General features: G+C 29.3%; 1 protein-coding gene across 17 annotated transcripts in view; it reads right to left on the reverse strand.

Moving 5' to 3' along the window:
* Positions 1-11,547: 11,547 nt before the first annotated feature.
* LOC122635279 (homeodomain-interacting protein kinase 2) overlaps positions 11,548-20,408 on the reverse strand; it is a 29,170-nt gene continuing 20,309 nt past the window's right edge. For 5 of the 17 annotated variants that reach the window (XM_043825302.1, XM_043825305.1, XM_043825301.1 and 2 more), the window contains 15 exons: positions 20,237-20,329; positions 19,837-20,055; positions 19,350-19,722; positions 19,036-19,253; positions 18,563-18,886; positions 18,269-18,448; positions 18,015-18,161; positions 17,716-17,880; positions 17,160-17,584; positions 16,536-16,625; positions 15,648-15,923; positions 15,307-15,472; positions 14,763-14,986; positions 13,776-14,096; positions 11,548-12,838 (listed from right to left, as the gene is read on the reverse strand). In XM_043825302.1, coding sequence (XP_043681237.1) covers positions 12,640-12,838; positions 13,776-14,096; positions 14,763-14,986; positions 15,307-15,472; positions 15,648-15,923; positions 16,536-16,625; positions 17,160-17,584; positions 17,716-17,880; positions 18,015-18,161; positions 18,269-18,448; positions 18,563-18,886; positions 19,036-19,253; positions 19,350-19,722; positions 19,837-20,055; positions 20,237-20,329 — 3,420 coding nt within the window. In that variant the 3' untranslated portion in view covers positions 11,548-12,639. Of the gene's footprint in view, positions 13,312-13,775; positions 14,097-14,762; positions 14,987-15,306; positions 15,490-15,647; positions 15,924-16,535; positions 16,626-17,159; positions 17,585-17,715; positions 17,881-18,014; positions 18,162-18,268; positions 18,449-18,562; positions 18,887-19,035; positions 19,254-19,349; positions 19,723-19,836; positions 20,056-20,236; positions 20,330-20,408 lie in introns of those variants that run through there. The other 12 variants (XM_043825306.1, XM_043825309.1, XM_043825308.1 and 9 more) reach the window with 12 other exon arrangements.

A 20,408-nucleotide genomic window follows, 5' to 3' on the forward strand; every position in this document is an offset into this window, starting at 1 on the left:
CTCTCTCTCTCTTTCTTTCGTCATTCCGTCATTTTGAATGAAAAATTCATGGGGAAAAAATGACTTTGATTGCAAGCTTATTTAATAACAGGTACGTAATACTTGGTTAACTGCTTTTTTCGAAATATATATATATATATATATATATATATATATAACACTCAGTAATATTTCTTATTAATAACGTCGAAAAATGTAATTCGAACTATCACTTTGATTATTATTATTATTATTACTATTTTACATAAAAGAGCAGCGCAAGAATCAATATATATATATATATATATATATATATATATGTCTATGTATATGTGTGTTTATATCGATAATGGATATTTTAAAGATGTTTCTTTCAAGATTTATTTCTTTGCTCTCAAACTCTTTCTTCATCTCGATAAATTTAAGTACTACGACTCGTTTTCACTTCTTTTTATTTATTTTTGCTATAAAAAATTATGTATCAACGACAAAGCCAAGTCGATAATTATAATTATAATATTATAATGATGATAATAATAATAATAATAATAATAATAATAATAATAATAATAGTAATAAAATGATAACTATAATGATGATGATGATTTTAATTAATTATAATAATCATTGTCATTATTAATCGACGTTTCAGAGTTGGACAAAAAGAATGAAAAAGCTACCAGTTGCGACGAAATTATTTTTATTTTACTTGTTCATTTATTTATTTATTTATTTATTTATTTATTTACTTATTTATTTATGTATTATATATGTACGCACATACGTACGTTTTGGTTTAATCACTCGTTCATTTGTTTAATTTAATTCAATTTCTTTTAAATTAATTCAATTCAATTCAATTCAAGTTCAAATTGAAATAATCCGAATTTTTTAAATTTAATCCTTTTTAGAAATCTTATGGACCTTTAACTGCTGTTATCTTTTCTATTCCATTTATTTTTTTCCCTTTCGATATAACAATCATACCGATTTATTAAAAATTCATATAAGTAATTATGTACACATAAGTATATATATTCTACATAGATGAATATTCATGTATATTATATATCCATATATATAGATATATATATACATATTGAAAATTAGACAGAAAAAATAAAAAATGCAGGAAGTATGTCATTGTAATAGTAATAGTAGCAATAGTAGTGGTAATAGTAGTAGTAGTAATAGCAGTAATAGTAGTAGTAGTAGTAGTAGTAGTGTAGTAGTAGCAGTAGAGTAGTGTGTAGTAGTAATAGTAGTAGTAGTATTAATAATTATAATAATAGTAATAGTAATAGTAGGACTCAACGGACACATGAATGTTATAGTTATTGTTGCTATGTTCTTTATCTTTCTTCATTGTTTACTTTTGTCAATATTATAAAAACGCTTTGATTTCAATATTATTTACACGATAAATCGCTTTCTTTAATAAACGTATGTAATTATGTATACGTACATGTATATGTATATATGCATTTCTATATACCGGCAACTACCGATGCATTTTATTTAGATCTATTTCGTCGTTCAAAAAATCGTAACTCCTTTTTAACCTTTTTTCTATTCTTTCATTCTTTTTTGTTTCATCGTCGTAACAAATGTGTTTGGCGTCGAAATAAAAAAAAACTGTTGTTTTCGAACAACAATGGAGTGGAGATGAGAGAAGGGTGGTGGAAAGGGGATGATGAATGAATGGATCACATTCGAAACAAAGGATTCGTGCGATCTTTGTGCTTTTTTCTTTTCTTTTCTTTTCTTTTCTTTTCTTTTCTTTTTTTGTTTTGTTTGTTCATCTTTTTTCTTTTCAAAATCTTTCGAAATTGAATCTCATTTTATATAGTTGGAATTATAGGCATTTTAATAATATAAATAAAATGGAGCCAAATATTTGACTACGCACACACACACACACGCTCGTCGTACATACATACATGCATTCATACATACACACAATTTGATATTACAGTTAGGATCTTTGTCATTTTGCGTTTCTTTTATCTCTACTCTTTCTTTATCTTATTAATATTACTTGTTCATCTTCATTGTCCACTACACAAACGTATTAATTAATTATTTATTTATTTCTTTTTTATCTAGCATTTTTATTTCAATCATTCTAAGGTATCTCAGCATGTTAATTATTTTATATAGCTCCTGTGCATTAATAATAATCATAATAATAATAATAATAATAATAATAATAATAATAATAATAATAATAATAATAATAATAATAATAGTAATAGTAATAATAAGGAATTAATTATCGTCCTTAATAATAATAATAATAATAATAATAATAATGAATAATAATAATTAATAATTAATAATTAATAATAATAATAATGAATAATATTTTTCAAATACACCTCATATAATATAGTTGATCTAATATAGCGGCCAAAACCACTCGATAATTATCTTAAGCATTAGTCTTTAGTGTTTGATTATTATGCTACAATAATATACAATAATCGTGTGTCCAGTTTACTTTGTTTGTTACTTTTCTTTTTTTGTAGTTTTTGTTACCATTACCATCGATCAATCAACACGTCACACAAAGTGACACACTCATCTATCGAATCATCGAAATCGTTGCGCAACCAAGTCACATCACTTGCCTTCTTTTTTTTTTTTTTTTTATTTTCTTCTTAAAATTTTTCTACATTAATTATCAATTTCAATTTCGATTAATCAATCTTATAACCTACGACAAAATATTTTCGAAGAGAAAGTTTAAAGGTAGCGAGAAGAAGGTTGCGAAACGATAATATCGATATATCGATCAATGATTAATTAGAGCACATCGTTAATTACAATATAATATAATATAGTCGCTAAATACAATCGGTCCGTGTGTGTATATTAAAATATAAATATCAAATAGACTTCTAGCTTTTTCCTCTCCCCACAAAAAGGATATATGCACCTTTATTTTTATATATATATATATGTATGCATGTCAATATGTGTTGCATATGGTGTGTGTGTGTGTGTGTGTGTATGTGTGTGGGTTGGCCTATATATTATGTTATGCATGTATTTATTTCAAAATTCGGAAAACTTGCTTCTTAATTATGACGTCACTGATTTCTTTCATTAGAAAGAGAAAGAGATAGTACTACGTTAATCAAAAGAACATTATTCTCAATTCTATCAACAAAAAAGTGTTTTTCACTCTTAAAAAAAGAAATAAATTTTTCTTATTCCATACATCAAGAAAAGAATAAATAAAGAAAAATGGAAATAACTTGTTTTTACTTCTTTGTATCTCTCTCTCTCTCTCTCTCTCTCTCTCTTATTAATTATTTATTGAATTATTAATTTTTTGAATGTTTTATCTCTGATCTAATCAATGCGATTCTCTCTCTCTCTCTCTCTCTCTCTCTCTCTCTCTCTCTCTCTCTCTTTGTTCCATAATATCTCATCCAGATTTGACAAAAGATCATTTATAGCTACGACAAAAAGAATTTTTAATTCAATTCAATTTTCTTTTCTTTTTCGTTCACTTAGTTTTCCTTGATTTCGTCCACGAACTATCTCCGAGGTCAAACTAAACCTAAGCTTTGTACTCTGGTCGACCACCGAAATAATTCTATGTACGTGCAAACAATATATATATATGTGTGTATATATACATATACACGTGTGTGTGTGTACATGTATATACATACAAATGTACGTTTAAATCATACAAACACACATCCATTTTCACACGCTCATAAACACACACACACGCGCGCGCGCGCGCGCGCACGCTAAAACACTTGAGTGGAAAAATGTGTATATTATAATACATATATATATATACTAACACACATACATAACATATCTATAGTCACGTATATGCGTATGCATACTTTTATGTATAATAATATCATATAACAGGTGTCGTCTAAACGAGTGTATTTTTTTTATCCAGCTTGATTCGATACAAGAAAAGAAAAAAGAAACAGAAGAATTTTATTCGTCTTTTCTTTTTTGTTTAACAAATCTCTTTCGTTGGAAAAAAAAAAAAAGCAGCAAGTATTTAATTACAACGAACAAAAACAAAACGACGACCGAACCCGTCGTCCTTTCTTCAATATAAGGCACGCCCTATTACCGTTCAAGAACAAAAAAAAAAAGAAAAGTTACGATCCACGCTGCTGCTAATTAATTTTTTATCGAATTTTTCTTTCTCGCACTCATTTCTGTCTTCAGTAAAAAGAACAAAGAAAAGAACAAAAGAAAAAGAAAAAAAAAAAAGGAAAAGAAAAGACAAAGAAAAAAAAAGCTCGTTTGTTTATCCAATCACATTGGTAAAAAATGTTGATCATTATTATTAATAATTATGCAAAAAAATATTAGACAACAATAACAATAATAATAATAATAATAAGAATAAGAATAAGAATAAGAATAATAAGAATATTTTGTGAAATTTCTTGATATCATTCGAGTGTTGGATTTATTACAAATTACGCGTCGTACATACTTACATACTTTACATACATACATACATATACACAATTCACACATACCCACACATACACACGTACACACACTCGGGCGCGTACACATAAAATACGCGAAATATATACGTAAGAATAATGTGAACGGGACACCCGTTATATGTACGTACATAGGTATTGAAACATTTCCGGTACGTGCGAGAGAGAGAGAGAGAAATAAAGTTTAATCGTACCGGAAATGTACTCTCTCTATCGCCAAATAGCGTAATACTTTGTGACAGACTTTGCTGGCTTAATAAAAAGCTTTTGTGTTACACACTAATACGATATATAACTATATATCGCATAATTGTTATTATTAATACTATTATTATTATTTTATTATTATTAATTATTATTATTAATGTTCTTTTCTTTTTTTCTTTCTTTCTTTAGAAAGACCAATTTTTAACTCGTTTTGTCCGTTGGACGACTAACTATATATATATATATTCGAGGAGAAGGTTATTTTGTATATATGTATGTGTGTGTGTGTATGTGTGTGTGTAAGTTTGTTGAAATAGGACAAAATTGGTTTGGCAAACGTATGCATTTTGTTAAGTTTATGTGTATGTGTATTTACGTACGTGCAATTATAGTATTCATTGATAATAATTCATATCGTTAAGGCAACATTTACGAAAATTAACTCGTCAAAGAAACAAACTTCGAAGAAGGATGAGAAAGTAACGAGAGATGTACGCACGAAGATGAACGGAGAAGAACTGACAATAAGAAAAAACGAACAAGAACGAAGATAGCCGACGACGAGATTTCTGGTTAGAGAAAGAAGGAAGATACGAAAGCGCGGTTAATTTGAAAAGTGCTAAATAAAGATTATTCGTCCTAACGAAACTTTGATCGTTAAAAAGATACGAAAAAAAGGGTATGTTACATAATACAGTAGATTTATACATTATAAATAATAATGATAATAATAATAATAATAATAATAATAATAATAATAATAATAATAATAATAATTAATAATATTATTAATAAGTCATTGCCGTATTTCTTTTTTTCTTATAGTTTTTTTTTCTCCCTTAAGAAAAAGAAAAAGTTTCCCCCCCTTTTTTTTATTCCCTAACTTAATCTCGAATTAATTTCAAGTCGACGAACACTATTATCAAATCATGTTATTATTAGAGATAATAATGATACGACATGATGACAATGATGATGATGATGAGATATAATAATAATAATGATGATAACAACAACAACAACAACAACAATAATAATATTAATAATAATAATAATAATAATAATAATAATAATAATAATTTTAATATCTAGATCAAAGCTACGAGAGTTAGCAGAATATCGCTAATATCGGCCATTTTTTAACCAACATTATTATTATTACACACACACACACATACACACACTCACGCACACATTCTATATATATATATATATATATATTACGAATAGGATTTAGTTAGAATACAGTTTATAATCGCAATTAGGAAGATCGAGTTTAATGCTTACGAGTATCTAAATTAGAATAGAATGGATTATAGCCAAAAATGAAATTTAGACAAAAAAAGAATCTATCCCCAACCCACCTTCTAAAAAAAAAATAAAAATAAAAATAAAAATCTATGAAGAGTATCCTAATCTAATTTTTAAAAACTAGTGTTTCTTCTTATTTAAACATCACTCACTAATGACCTTTTTTGTATTTTTTAACAACGACGAGTTTCGAGAAACGATCGAAGCGACAATACTCGAACGTGTTTAATGATTAGTATGAAATATGTAACGCATTTTTTAACTTTTCTTCCTTTTTTTCATCTCAGCCCTTTCCTTCTTTCTCTCGAATTCTTTCCCCGCATTTTTCCTCTTCATGATAATATTATGCATAAGTGTGTTTGAAATTTCTAACATTAAAAACATCAAAGAACGATATATATTACTAATCAAGTTAGAAAATCGTTAACGCTATATATAATCTATAATTTTATACTCTTTTAATAATATTTTATGTATTTTAGTCTTCCTCGATCGAATCTCCATCATCGTTGTTTTCTAATCTAAATTAATATTATATTATATATGTATATATATATATATATATATATACATATATACACATATAATTTTTCTTGATTTGTCTATTACAAATAGAAGAACGTAAAACACTATATATATCTACACACACACATACATATATACATATATATATTGTTTTAAGTTCGTTCTAATAAGTGGAACATCAATCACGATAAAGTATCGAATCCTATCGATATTAAAAATACGTTTACTTCTTCTCTCTCTTATTTATTATAAAATAATAATCTACTTTGTGACTTTTATTATTATTCCCAATGTAATACGACGATTGTTAAAACTTTATAATGAATTATATTTACATAAAACACACGCCTAATTAATAAGATCTAACGTTGATCACATATTAATAATATTACATGTAACAATAATACAAGTAGTTAAAATGAAAACTCAAAACGCGCGCGAAATTTCTAATCTATTTGCCCCGATCATCTAATTTTTTACCATCTTCTTTTCTTTTATTTATTTATTTATTTATTTATTTATTTATTTATATATTTTTTTCACTACGCTTCATTTTCCACGTTGCAAACACATAATTTAATTTTTTTTTCTTTTACCTTAACCAATTTTTTTTTTACCTAACCAATTTTTTGTTTGTTAGTTTGTTTGGTGGTTTGACTTTTTTTTTTCTTTTTTTCTTTTTTTTTTAAATTTCCCTTCCTCGAACATTACAAGCTAATTAATCAATTAATCCAACGTCTTTATTTTCTATTTATCCAAAAATGTTTCACAATCGATTTTTCAATCGATCTATACAACCTATTTTATTTATTATTAATCGTATTAGAAAAATTCTATTACTTGTTGTAATTCTCGAGCAAGTATTGACCGATCGATCGATTATCGATCATTCAAACGAGAAAGTAAGCAAGTACAACTAGAGTCAAGTGTACGTGTTATAAGAAAAATGGCAATTTTTTTCTGGTCCATAAACTTTGTACCTATTCTTTTTGCTTTTTGTTTTTTTTTTTCTTTTTTTTTCTATTATTATTTTTAAAAATATCGATATGTCACTCATGTAAAATTATTTTTCTCTTTCTTTCCTTTTTTTCTTTTTCAATAAATATTCCTAAATATTATCTTTCTTTGCTTCATTCCTAATTAATCATATATGTTTTTCAACGTAATTAAATTGAAAATTGATATTAAAACAATGTATTTTTCTCGATTTTATTTCACTGTTCCATTTTATTTTATTTCTCTGTTAAATAAAAAGAAGAAAAGAAAGAATAACATTAGTTAACAAAAAGATTAATTATTTTCTCTGCAAAATATAAAAAATGATATATAGAATACAATAGAAATTAAAATTTTCGATTAGAATTATAATAAAAAGAAGAATAATTTCGTTCACTTTTTAAGACGAAAAAACACAAAATTAATAATATAATGAATTCAAATTTATCGGTCAATATCCGCTCGTAATTTAACCTAAAAACTCTGATTGAAATTTAATTATGTTGTTGTTTACATAACACAGCATGAAACTGAAAGAAAAATCAGTTTTATATATACATACATACATACATACATACATATATACATACATATATATATACATATATAACTACGTAATATTACGTTTGTTTAAATATGTATATATATATATATATATATGTATGTATTCTCTTATCTCCCTCCCACCCATGCTCCCTCTCACTCACTCTTTAACTATCATATGTTACGTGTTTATCATATACCACTTTATGTACGATTACACACAAACACTTTCAATACAACTTTTTTTTCTTTATGTACGAATAAATGGATAACTCTAAGGATATGACTTTTTGTTCACGAATTATTAATGAGAAGAGATTAATACAATAATTATGTATGTACATCTGTCTAACCATTTCACAAGAAAGCTTAGATACATTGTTGTACGCTCGTTTAGATAGAATACAAATGGCGGGAGATTTAAATCGATTTAACAATTTAAATATCACATCCATTCATATACGATCGTATAAACGTACAAACGTATGTATATACATATTTTTTCTTTTTTTTTTCTTTTTTTTTTTGTTTTTCTTTTTGACGATACCTATCGATCTCAGAAGCAATAAAAAAGAAAAAGGCATAAGCACAAGACAAAAGGGACTAATTCCTCTCATCGCTTTCATAATCACCAAGAGATACAATTAATTAAGTAATTATTAAATAGGCACATCGAGTGGATTAAATATTTTTTTTTAGTACGATAATAATTTTTGCAATTTAATGCGTTAAACAACGCGAGTTTTATTATTATTATTAATGGTATAGTATTATTATACGATAGTATTATTATTAATATTAGTAATTATGTTATTATCATAATCACCATCATCATCATCATCATCATCATCATCATCACCATCACCATCATCATCATCACCATCAATCATCGTCGTCATCATCATCGTTATTAGATAAAATCGATCAAGTTTTTTCTTAAGAAAAATTTAGAGGACGAAAAAGAAAGAAAAAGAAAGGACGTATCTAACCTCACTTTCAACATACATAGAAAGAAGGGACGACACCATTAGATCACATTAATTTATCCTGACGCCTCTCGATACAAAGGCACTCGAGAGACTTATGATGCTAAATTATCGTGGACCCAACAGCTATCGCGGCCCTATGTTTATCTACTAATAGTTAATACAACTTTTTGCGGCACACTACCTGCTTACTTTGTTTACTATTCTGTTAGTTTTTAGTTCCTCTCACTGTGTATACGGTAACATACCTACAACTCCTTTTTATATTTATAATATACTATACACTACTTATATATGTGCATATATACATATAGATTAATATATGTGTCTGTTGCGTATTTTTTACATATGCATCCATACACATATAAAATTTGCCATATTTCTTCTACTATTCTCATTACCCAACCCTTTCACGCTTTCTCTCACATTCATTCGCATTCATTCTCTCTTTTTTTTTTTTTTCTCTACGTATAAAATATCTCTAGTTCAACTCTGGACGTAAATCACTCTAATCAACATACCCATTATTAATCCCCATACTATACGAATTATCATACAGCTACATATAAATATGTATGCGTGGCTTGCATGTGAATATATAGCTGTATATATATATATATATATATATATATATATATATATACATACATACATACATACATATATATACACATCTATTGTATTATTCCAATAGTTGGCAAAAAACAATATCTAAGCATCATTCTATGTAAAACCACAAAAGACAGACAATATCAGTCCACACAAAAGTAATGCTCATTCGAGCTAGAGGAGGCTTTAAGAACCATATGTGCAACTTATTTTCCCTTCATTTATTATTATTTTTTTTTTTATTCCTTTCTTCAAGATAAGAAGAGAGCCATTCCATTAATAATTATGTACAAATTAACTTTCAAAACTTTACCTCATTAATATAGTTCATTTGGATTAGAATATATATACATATACATATATATATATATATACATATATATATCACAGATATATATACACATATATATATATATAATGTATATATAATATATATTCCTTCTAAGAGATATATAGAAACTTTTGTTCTTACACCTGACGTGGAAAAGTGTGAGAAGGAAGAACACGATTTAATGAGTGAAAAGAACTAGAGAAATTATTAGGGGCTTATTTTCCCTTTCGACAATATTATGTACAGATTCTTTAACGTTATCATTACAAAGAAATGAGTTTATACAAATGAGAAATATGTATGCTCGTGATAAATACTGTTGTATGTGTGATGTAGCATCGTTCCATAATGCTTAAAAAGCAATTATTATTTCTTTTTAATTTCTTAAACTTTCTTCGTGCACTATGTATCATATTTCCTCTGTGAAATCTAATACACATTTGCGCATTATTTGTCTAAATACAACCACGTCGAAATGCAAGAATGAGAAATGATAAAAGATAATGTTTTGTTAGAAAATTACCGAACATTTAAATGACTAAATTTCAGTTTTAAAAAATAGTGGCTATTTGTAATAATATAATAATAATAATAATAATAATAATAATAATAATAATAATAACAAGAAGTAGACGAAGACGAAGAAAAATAAAGTAAGTTAATAAATAATAATGAAACTGTTCAAGAAGGTACAGTTCATTATATATATATATATATATATAATATATGCGAACACTAAGCAATCTCTTTGTTAGAAAAAATTCTAATCCAACGAGTCAGTAAATTCAATCACTAAATTCTGAAATACACACTTTGTACAACCAGTTTTCTGACGAGTGCCCTTTGCATCTACCAACTATCCTAATGATAAGAAACCTTCAATTACTTCCTAAATGAAAAGAGTCCAAAAAAAAAGAAACGACAAAAAAAAAGGAAAAGAAAAAAAAAAGATATAATAAATACCTACATGCATTTTTTTCCCCTACATGAATAATGTATCTCGTATGCATGTCAACAGTGTACACATGTATATTTGTAATATATATATATGTATGTAGGATTTCTTATTAATTTGGTATTATGAAGAAATAGAAATAGAAGAATAATAATGAGAAAATAGTTAAATTCGTTAAACTTTGCGTGCCAGTTGTTTATACGTAATATACTTAAAAGACTAAAGGCATATCTCAGCAGAAAAATTCTCAGAGACATATAGTTGAAATTTCATTAGCAATCAAATCATATATATATATATATATATATATATATATATATATATATATATATATAACCATTGCCCTCGATTCGATGAAGAACTTAATAGTCTAAGAGATACCTTCATTAATCATTGTTAAAAACAATATACATGATATGTACCCAAGCATACCATGAGAGAAATGCAAACTTATTCGTAATAAATAAAATTGACAGAGAACAATATTTAATAATCAAATAATTATATCCGAATAGAAGAATAATTCCATTCGTATGCTACTTTTTTTTTTTTTTTGTATTCAACCATCTAAATTATAAATAACAATCCTGCGATCATGTTCAATAAAAAAAAAAAAAAAAGAAAAAAAAAAAAGAGAAAATTGATAATAATTGAAACGCAGAGAATTGGTCTTGCCAAATATTTACGAGTTTTACCTTCTCCTACCCCCTTCTTTGTAATCTATTCTATATTCTTTTTATGTTTCTGGAAACTTACGATAAAAATAACATGGATCAGTTAACACACACAAAGAGATATACACACACACACACACATACACACTACAGAGTGTGTCGTACATTATTACAAATCTTTGTTAATTTTAATAAGAATAGCAACATATATATATATATATATACATATATATATATACACACATATATATATACATATATATATACCGTGATGTAATCGTAAAGCGTGCAGAATAGTAATCTAAACTACACACGATTTGTAAATCTTTTTTTTTTTTTTTTTTACAATTTTTTCTACGAGTCGTAAGAATTGAAAAAGGACATTACTTTTCTTTTTTTCTACGATTAAAAATTAACAAAGAATAATAAATAAAAAGTAGTAAAGTCGTGAGATCTATTTTCTATGAAACTATTGTTACGCATCGTCACTGTTACAAACTCAATTGTGTTTTTTTTTTCTTTCCTTTCTTTTTTTTTTTTCTGTACAATTAAGGAACAGAGCCGATGCTGATCAAGGACGGATTGATAATTTTCAATATTTCAAAAGATCGTCTCTTCTAAAAAGCTAACTTAGCAATTTTTCTCAAAGTCTCCTTTCAAAGATATATTAATACAACTTGATTGTTCTCTTCGGTTAATACAAATAACAGCCATTAAAGGAGAATTTTTGAAAAAGAGATAGAGATAGAGAAAGACACGCAGACGAAACTTGAGTCTTTTGATAAATATCTTATATCGATATATATACATATATATATATATATAAGATATAGCAATACGTCCTTTTTCATTTCATATAAGAATTTCTCATTGTGTTGTACATCGATAAACGAGAGGAAAAGAAAGATCGTAAGTTTCTCAGGAAACAGAAAAAGAAATAAAGGGGGTAGAAGAGTTTAAACTAACAATTAGAGAATGCACTTTAAAACTCTTCAATATAAACCAGATATAGGAATATTATTTATTCCGTAAACCACAAACCAGACGGTTGATACTGGTGTTTAGCTGGTGAAAGTGGAGCCAATCCATAAACAGCAGTAGGTTGCATATGTGCTGGTAGAGGATGCGCTGCATGGCTTGCCAGTAATGGTCTGGCTGAGCTGTGATGAGCTGGTGGTGGCAACGCACGACTAGAATCATACAACGTTAATGGAGACGAGCTGTAAAAAACGGGATAACATACGTTAGAACGTCTCCACAAATCTCTAAAAAAAAGATGGCAAATATAGATTTTTTTTTTTTTCTTTGTTTTTAAGATACCGCTGGCCCAGATTACACCTGCGTATCATAAAACTTAAATTATTTGCTATAATATAATGTAATTGTGTTTTTAATAAATAAAGAGATACATCAAATTGTTTGGAGTTATCTCAAATAACAATAATATTCTGGACACGAATGTGCAAATGGGCGATCGACATATTGTTATAATAAATTTATGTACAAGTATGACAGAACAAGATCTATCATATTCATTCAACATATTTTAATGTCGTGTAAAATATAAAATTCCCATCGATAAGCATACTTGTACATACATAAATATGGAAAATATGCAATGTGCAAACATGCAGTCTCTAATCAAGATACTCTACAAAAACACTAAACTATATAATATAAGATATTCTCGATGCTATATAGAGAGAAAACAAAAAAAATATTTAAAAGAAAAGAAGAAAAAAAAAAAAGAAAATTAAAAAAAAAAAAGAGAACAATCAATAAAAAAGAACGAAAAAAGATAAAGTTTATTCTCTTATAAGAGAAGTCAACGTACTGCTATATGATAATCCGTGCAAACTTATTGAACAAAGTAAAATCGTGTAACCCCTTTAAGAGGGAATCTCAAACTCTAATACGTATGGTACAACACATCATGTAATTATGCATGAACATATATATATATATATCATAATCATTACAATGATACATATATATATATATACACATATACATATGTATGTAATGTATACATACATACTACTTTAAACATCAACAATAACGACAAGAACATCTCAACAAACATACCTTAACGGCACGAATACATTTAACATTAAATAATACTAACACTATAAACGTAAAATAATAAATGGTACACACATGCATGCATCAACTAGGTGTCTAGGTACCCACCCGGGTGTGAATCCCTGAAAGGTGGGCACTTGTTGCTGCTGGATAGCAGTAGGAGCCTGAGAAGGCGCAGCAGTAACATATACAGGGGGTGGCACAGCATGTGCTCTTGAACGCACATGAGCGTACTCCTGGTAGAGAGGTTGTCCCAGATGCTGGGCACCCCCTATCACAGGTCCGCCTGTGGGGCTTCTGCCTCCACCACCACCCCCAGGACTCAGATGGACTGGATGCCCATGGTGGCTGTGGGTATGACCCGGATGGGCTGCCGAGCCTACCACCTGGCTCTGCCTACAAAACCCAGAAGAAAATCCACCCCTTCATTATGCAATTCACATGCTTTACTCTTTCTTGCGCTTTTAAACTTTCCGGCATTAATTCAACTGAAATTTATATATTACTGATACTAACTCTCTTCATATAACGAGGACGTTAGTTAATGCGAAGAGAACGAGAAAAGCAAAATATAGTATAAAGATTCGTTCATCAAAACGAAAGGAGAAGAAAGAAAGAAATGAAAAGAAAAAAAAAAAAAAGAAAAAAAAGAGAGAAAAATATCAGAAGAGAAAAAAAAAAAGAAAACTTCGTGCTTCTCATTCATTCATATGTAACTAACGTAGTACAACTTCTTCCTGTAAAAACCATGCAATATATTGATTTATACTTTTTTTTTTATCATTACTTTTTTTTTCTTTTCTTTTCTTTTTTTTTTCTTTTTATTTTTATTTATTACAAATTTGTCTGAATGGTCCTCGATAAAAAAAAAAAAAAAAGAAAAAAAAAAAAAGAACGAAATACCATGCATCGAGCACACTGTTATTACAATTGAGAAATAGACATGCCAGCAATAACTTTTGCTTTGAAATATCACAAAATATCTAACTATCTTGAAACATGCCTTTTCATCAAATGTCTTTCGAACATAACTATCATGCAAAATCATGATTTATGACTCACCTATATTGATGTACAGGGTTTGCTACTGCCCACTTTTGATGATCTCTCGAATGAGCTGCTGGAGGTTGAACGTACTCGTGTTTATACTCTGCTCGTTTTCCAGGCCAAGAGACTCGCTTGTCTGTACCAGTCGTGTAAACGATGTGTTGCTCTTGGAGATGAGGATGAGCGCTACTTGTGGTCACATACTGCAAGAAGTAGTCATGCATGTCATAGGCGTCATCCTAGAAAAACATTACCCAAAAGAAAAATTACTAATGGAAGGAAAGAAAGCAACTAATTCGTTCCACGAATCCAATTTTTCTCTTGCTGTTGTTTGCAGTATCGTTATTTAAATTAAAAAAAAGAAAATTAAAAAAGAACCAAAGAAGAAGAAGAAGAAAAAAAAAACAAATTACAAGAAACACGATTATAATATCGTTGAACATTTCTTTCGACGACAAAACTAAGATTTAAATCAAACCAAAGACGTTAGGCACAATAAGGTATAGTAAAAGAGAGAAGAAGAAGGTCGAAGGAATGAAATAAAAAAATGTAATTTAACCTGATAGGTCGGTGGCTCTTTGCAAGCTGGCGCGTGACATGGATGTGGAGCGACATACTCAACGCCAGGTTCAGACTTAGTTGTAACGTTCACCATATTGCACTCGGATTGTACCTTAGCCAATAATCGCTTCTTTTGTGACTGAGAGGAATAGCCAGAACTACTGCTGCATTAGGAATGTAACTATTAGCATATAAGCAGATTATTTGATACAAAAATGAAAAAAGAAAAAAAAAAAAAGAAAAAAAAATATTTGTATGTATGTATATATATATATATATATATATATATATATATATATATATAAAATTCAAATCAAACGAATAGAAGAGTAAATTCACCTGCTAACGTGATGTTGTTGCTGAGGCTCATGTTTAATATGTTGAGTGGTAGTTTGTTGATGTTGCGGATGTTGTGGTACTTGTTGATATAAATGAGCATGAGCTCTGCCTGGACTAACTTCGCCATCGCTATCACCAACCGTAACACAGCTAATAACATTCTTTCTTTGAGCTCTTTGTGACGAGCTTTGTGAGGTCGTATGAGAACTTGTGTGAGCTTGCGTACTCGAATGAGCTTGCTGCATCGTTGGTACAACTCTTGGTGTAGATTGTGTACTGTAATGAAAAGAGAAATTCCAATTTTCATCGATTAGAATTATTATATTTTCTTGTTGTTTTATTTATTCATTTATTTATTTATTTTTTTTTTTTCTTTTGATATTTGAACGAATGATTATGAAAGTGATCTAAATTGATATCCTTTTCGACGAGTTCGAATCATATGAAAATGTTAAAAGTAACGTACCGAAACATGCTTCTTATAATATATCTCAAATAATTTCGACCACTTTAAATAATCATTGGGAAATTCATTTGATTATGATACTTTTGGAATGTTCTACTTATGTTAACATTTTACTAAAACATGCGTATAAGGAAATTATGAGATACCTACATTAATGAGAGAGCCAAGAAAAATGACTTTCATATTTGTCTTATGTACGTTTTGTGTGTTGATTCTGTTAAATGACTGAAATGATTTATCATAGAGATGAATTAAAAAAATGTTAATACAAATATTGTGAGTTAATTGTTCAACTTAAAAAATAATTAAAAATAAGAAGAAATGAATGAGATATTATTATAGATATGACTTTGTATTGTGTGTTATGTGTTATGTACTGTGTTATGTGTTGTGTTGTGTTATATTGCAATACAATGATGTACCTTCGAATGACCTCCTCACGGACAGGACGTCCGTCGCCAGACAGGCGAGTTGCCAAACTTTGACAGGCTCCGCATTGACGATCGCCACAGCTGTCAATGATATCATGCATGATTCTACTACCAACTAGCATATACTAGCATATATAACCCAAAGATAGAGGGATTTACTTGCAGGATTACTACTTGATAATATAGATGGTTATCATTTTTTCTTTATATTAATTTTTAGATTCTACAATCCGTAGAATGTCATTGACCTTGCAAAAGAAGAAATATACTTCTTATCATACAAAAAGAAAATAAGAAAAAAGAAAAAAGAAAAATAGAAGAAGGAAGAATGACAAATATATGCAAAAAAAATATATATATATATAATATATATACTATTACAACACAAATCGTCAAAAAATGAGCAATCTACTCTTCATTTAAGCAATAAATAATAGCTTACAATTCTACTTTTGCACTTTCCATAAAATGGGAAAAAGAAAAGAACAAAAAAAAAAAAGAAAAAGAAAAAAGAAAAAAGAAAAAAAAAGAGAGAGAGAAAAATGAGAAACAAAAGAAGAAAAAAGAAAAAAGACAAAAACAAAAACGGAGAAATATTAAAATACAGAAACTCACCATTTCCCTGGTGATTCATCTTCGCTGTCACTGATAGTAATAACAGAAACAGCCGGAGATGGGGTATCGTATATCGTTATAGTTTGTTGCCGGACGGATGCAACTTGTTGATGTTCTACATTGTGACTACTACTGTGTTTGCTGCTGTGATGATGAGATTGAATTGGTTGTTGTTGCCAATGTCCACTCGAAGGCGAATGTCGTCTCATACTACTCGGTGGTGTACTCTCCTTCACTCTCTTTTTCACTGGACTCAACTGTTGAGTTTCTTTTTTATGTTCATGCCTGTGTTGACTTTGCTGAGGTACGGTCACGTGATGTTGATGATGTTTCGTTACACTACGTTTGCCCCAACCTTGCGGAGGATGTTCAACGAGAGCACTAGTGTTATAAACTTCCGTGACAGGAAACACTGGCCGCTGATCCTTCCCCAAAACAAGGGTAATCAATTGGAACATTGCATCGACAAAGTACATATACAAATAATTCATAGGAAAAGAATGATTTTTTTTTTTTTTTTTTTTTTTTTTTTACGATAAGGTCCAAACTACTTTACCTGTAATATGGCAGAACTATCAACGATAAGTGGTCTTCCCCAATCTCCAGCATCACTCAATAATGGTTGTTGAATGGCTGCGTGTTGCGGTGGTAACTGTTGCCAAGATGGTACAATTGCAGCCATTTGTCGACTTCCACCAGGCCATGATGTTTGCACGGCATTCTATTAATTTATAATTATATATAATCGTATCGAATAGATACATAGAGATATTTCTTTTTTCTTTTTCTTTTTTAATTTTTTCTTTCTTTCTTTTTTTTTTTTTTTTTTTTTTTTAATTATCTTTATGAACTTACAGTGAGTAACATTTGTCGTCCAGTTTCTACCATAGACACAGGAACTGCTGCATACTGTTGTTGAGCGGCTACCGCAGCTGCCGCAACAGCTTGCTGCGATATGATCGACGGTTGAATTTGAAGTGGACCTTGTTGAGCCTGCGGTGGCTATAACCATTAGTTTATAATCAAATAGAATAACGCGTTTCGCACACTCTTTAACAATATCAACGTATCTCAAAATAAATAATTATTATCGTTGATATTTCTATTACCTGAGCAACGACTACGTGTTTAGCTGGACTTGGCATCGTTTGATAACCAGGAGGAGGACATAATATACCAGGTACTAATTGATGTGAAAAATCATGCACCGCACTTCGACCACTATTCGAACCACTAGAAGAACCACTGTATTGTGTTGCTCGACGACTGCTGTTACTATAGATTTGATACTGAAATATAAATCGTATATTGTAATTTTCAAACAAGAATAAAGGAACGAAATATTAAGATGTAAATAAAAACGATTACAATTTTTTTTTTGTTTTTTGTCTTTTTAAACTAACCAGATTGTCATAGCCCGTTGGAGCAGTGCGATGTTCTCTAACTAAACGTTGCACTTGATTGGTCAGTTGATTGTTAAAAGTAAGAGTAACTGCACTACCATTCGTCGTTGGTACAAAATTAGCTACTAAAGATGTAGGCGGGGGTGGTTGCGGAGCAGGTGGTGCTTGATGGTGAGCAGGACTTGCAGTAAAATCGCCAGCTCTTCTGCAAACCTCCATCATTTGGACGGAAGCCTTGACACTGTTATAATGCGCATAATCGACTAAATGTGCCAGGGTAACGAAAGCGTGGTTCAAAGCCTCTCCAGGTGTTATTCGGCGCTCCTAAAAATTCGATCACATATATGATAAAACCATTAATAAGGAATTTAACTTTATAATGAATAATGGAAATAAAAAAAGAAAACATTATATATACTTATTTAATACATTGTCGTGAAAATATATATAGATTAACATCAATTAGATATTACTACCTGGTCCATGGTGAGCATCCTCTTCAAGAGGTCAATGAACTCTCTCCTATCTGCCTTTTCAGGTAAAAGCTGACCACCATCTAAATCAGTCGGTACATTAACTTGGCCAATATCGTCGAGACAATTAAAAATATATTTTCTAGCTTCTTTTGATTTAATTCCAGTTTCTGCTTCGTGTTCCTCCGGTGTCTTTAATCGCCAAAACGGATGCGTACCTAAAAAAAAAAAAAAAGATTTTCAATGTGAATATAATGATAATTAATAAATTATGATCTCGATACACATGTAATTTTTATTCAGAATATACTAACTGTCCATGTCTCGATAAAAAAATTTTGTCGTTTTACTAGCATTATTTAACATATGTTCCGTCGGTAGGCCCTGAGTTTGACTTATATATCGAATCTGATCGTACTCCGAGCTGCCCGGATACAAGGGCCATCCCAAAAACAATTCTGCTACGACACATCCGAGCGACCACATATCTATCGCTTCACAATAAGGAAGTCCAAGAATAATTTCTGGTGCACGATAGTATCGCGATTGTAAATAAGTATTGCAGACTGCTTTTGATACGTGAGAGGCCGAACCAAAATCTATGACTTTCACTCGATATGGTTGACGTGAGGGATCCACTAACATGATGTTTTCTGGCTTAAGATCCGCATGTATAAGGCCCAATTGCTAAAAATCATTATTAATCCATTTATTATAGAACAATTTATATATATATATATTTATTTATTTATTTTATATTTGACAATATCAACGTAAAATATTATTTACATAAATATGTACCTTGAGCTTTAATAAAGCAGTTAAAACCTGTTGTAGTATCGGCCTGATAAATTTAAGAGGTAGCGGTGAGAATTTATTTTGCTTTAAAAAGTCATAAAGATTTTGTTCCAACATCTCAAACACCAAACAGGTGTGTGATTTATGCTGAAAGCATTCATAAGCGCGCACAAAGTTGAACTCATCCGCGTTTTCCTGACTTAGTCGTGACAGGATGGAGACCTAAAAGAAAGAGAAAGAGGGAAGTGAAGGGAGAAAAGAAAAAAAAAAAAAGAGAGAGATTATAAATAAGACAAATGATTGAACCAATGGACGATAAATAACGACAAGAAAGAGTATTATATAAAAAGGAGTATCATAAAAAGGAGTATCATAAAAAAGATATATCAAATACGATAAATACCTCAATCTGCCCTTGGCGCGCATACGAGGGATGGTTTTTAAGAATTTTGATGGCTACTATTTCATTGGTACCCTTTTTCCAACATTTTACAACCTATACAAATAAAGATGATGAACGTGAGTCACGATCAGAGAGAAAGAGAGAAATAGAGAAAGATTTTTTTTTGGGGGGG

This window comes from Vespula pensylvanica, chromosome 17, assembly GCF_014466175.1.
Source record: "Vespula pensylvanica isolate Volc-1 chromosome 17, ASM1446617v1, whole genome shotgun sequence".
Taxonomy (NCBI): domain Eukaryota; kingdom Metazoa; phylum Arthropoda; class Insecta; order Hymenoptera; family Vespidae; genus Vespula; species Vespula pensylvanica.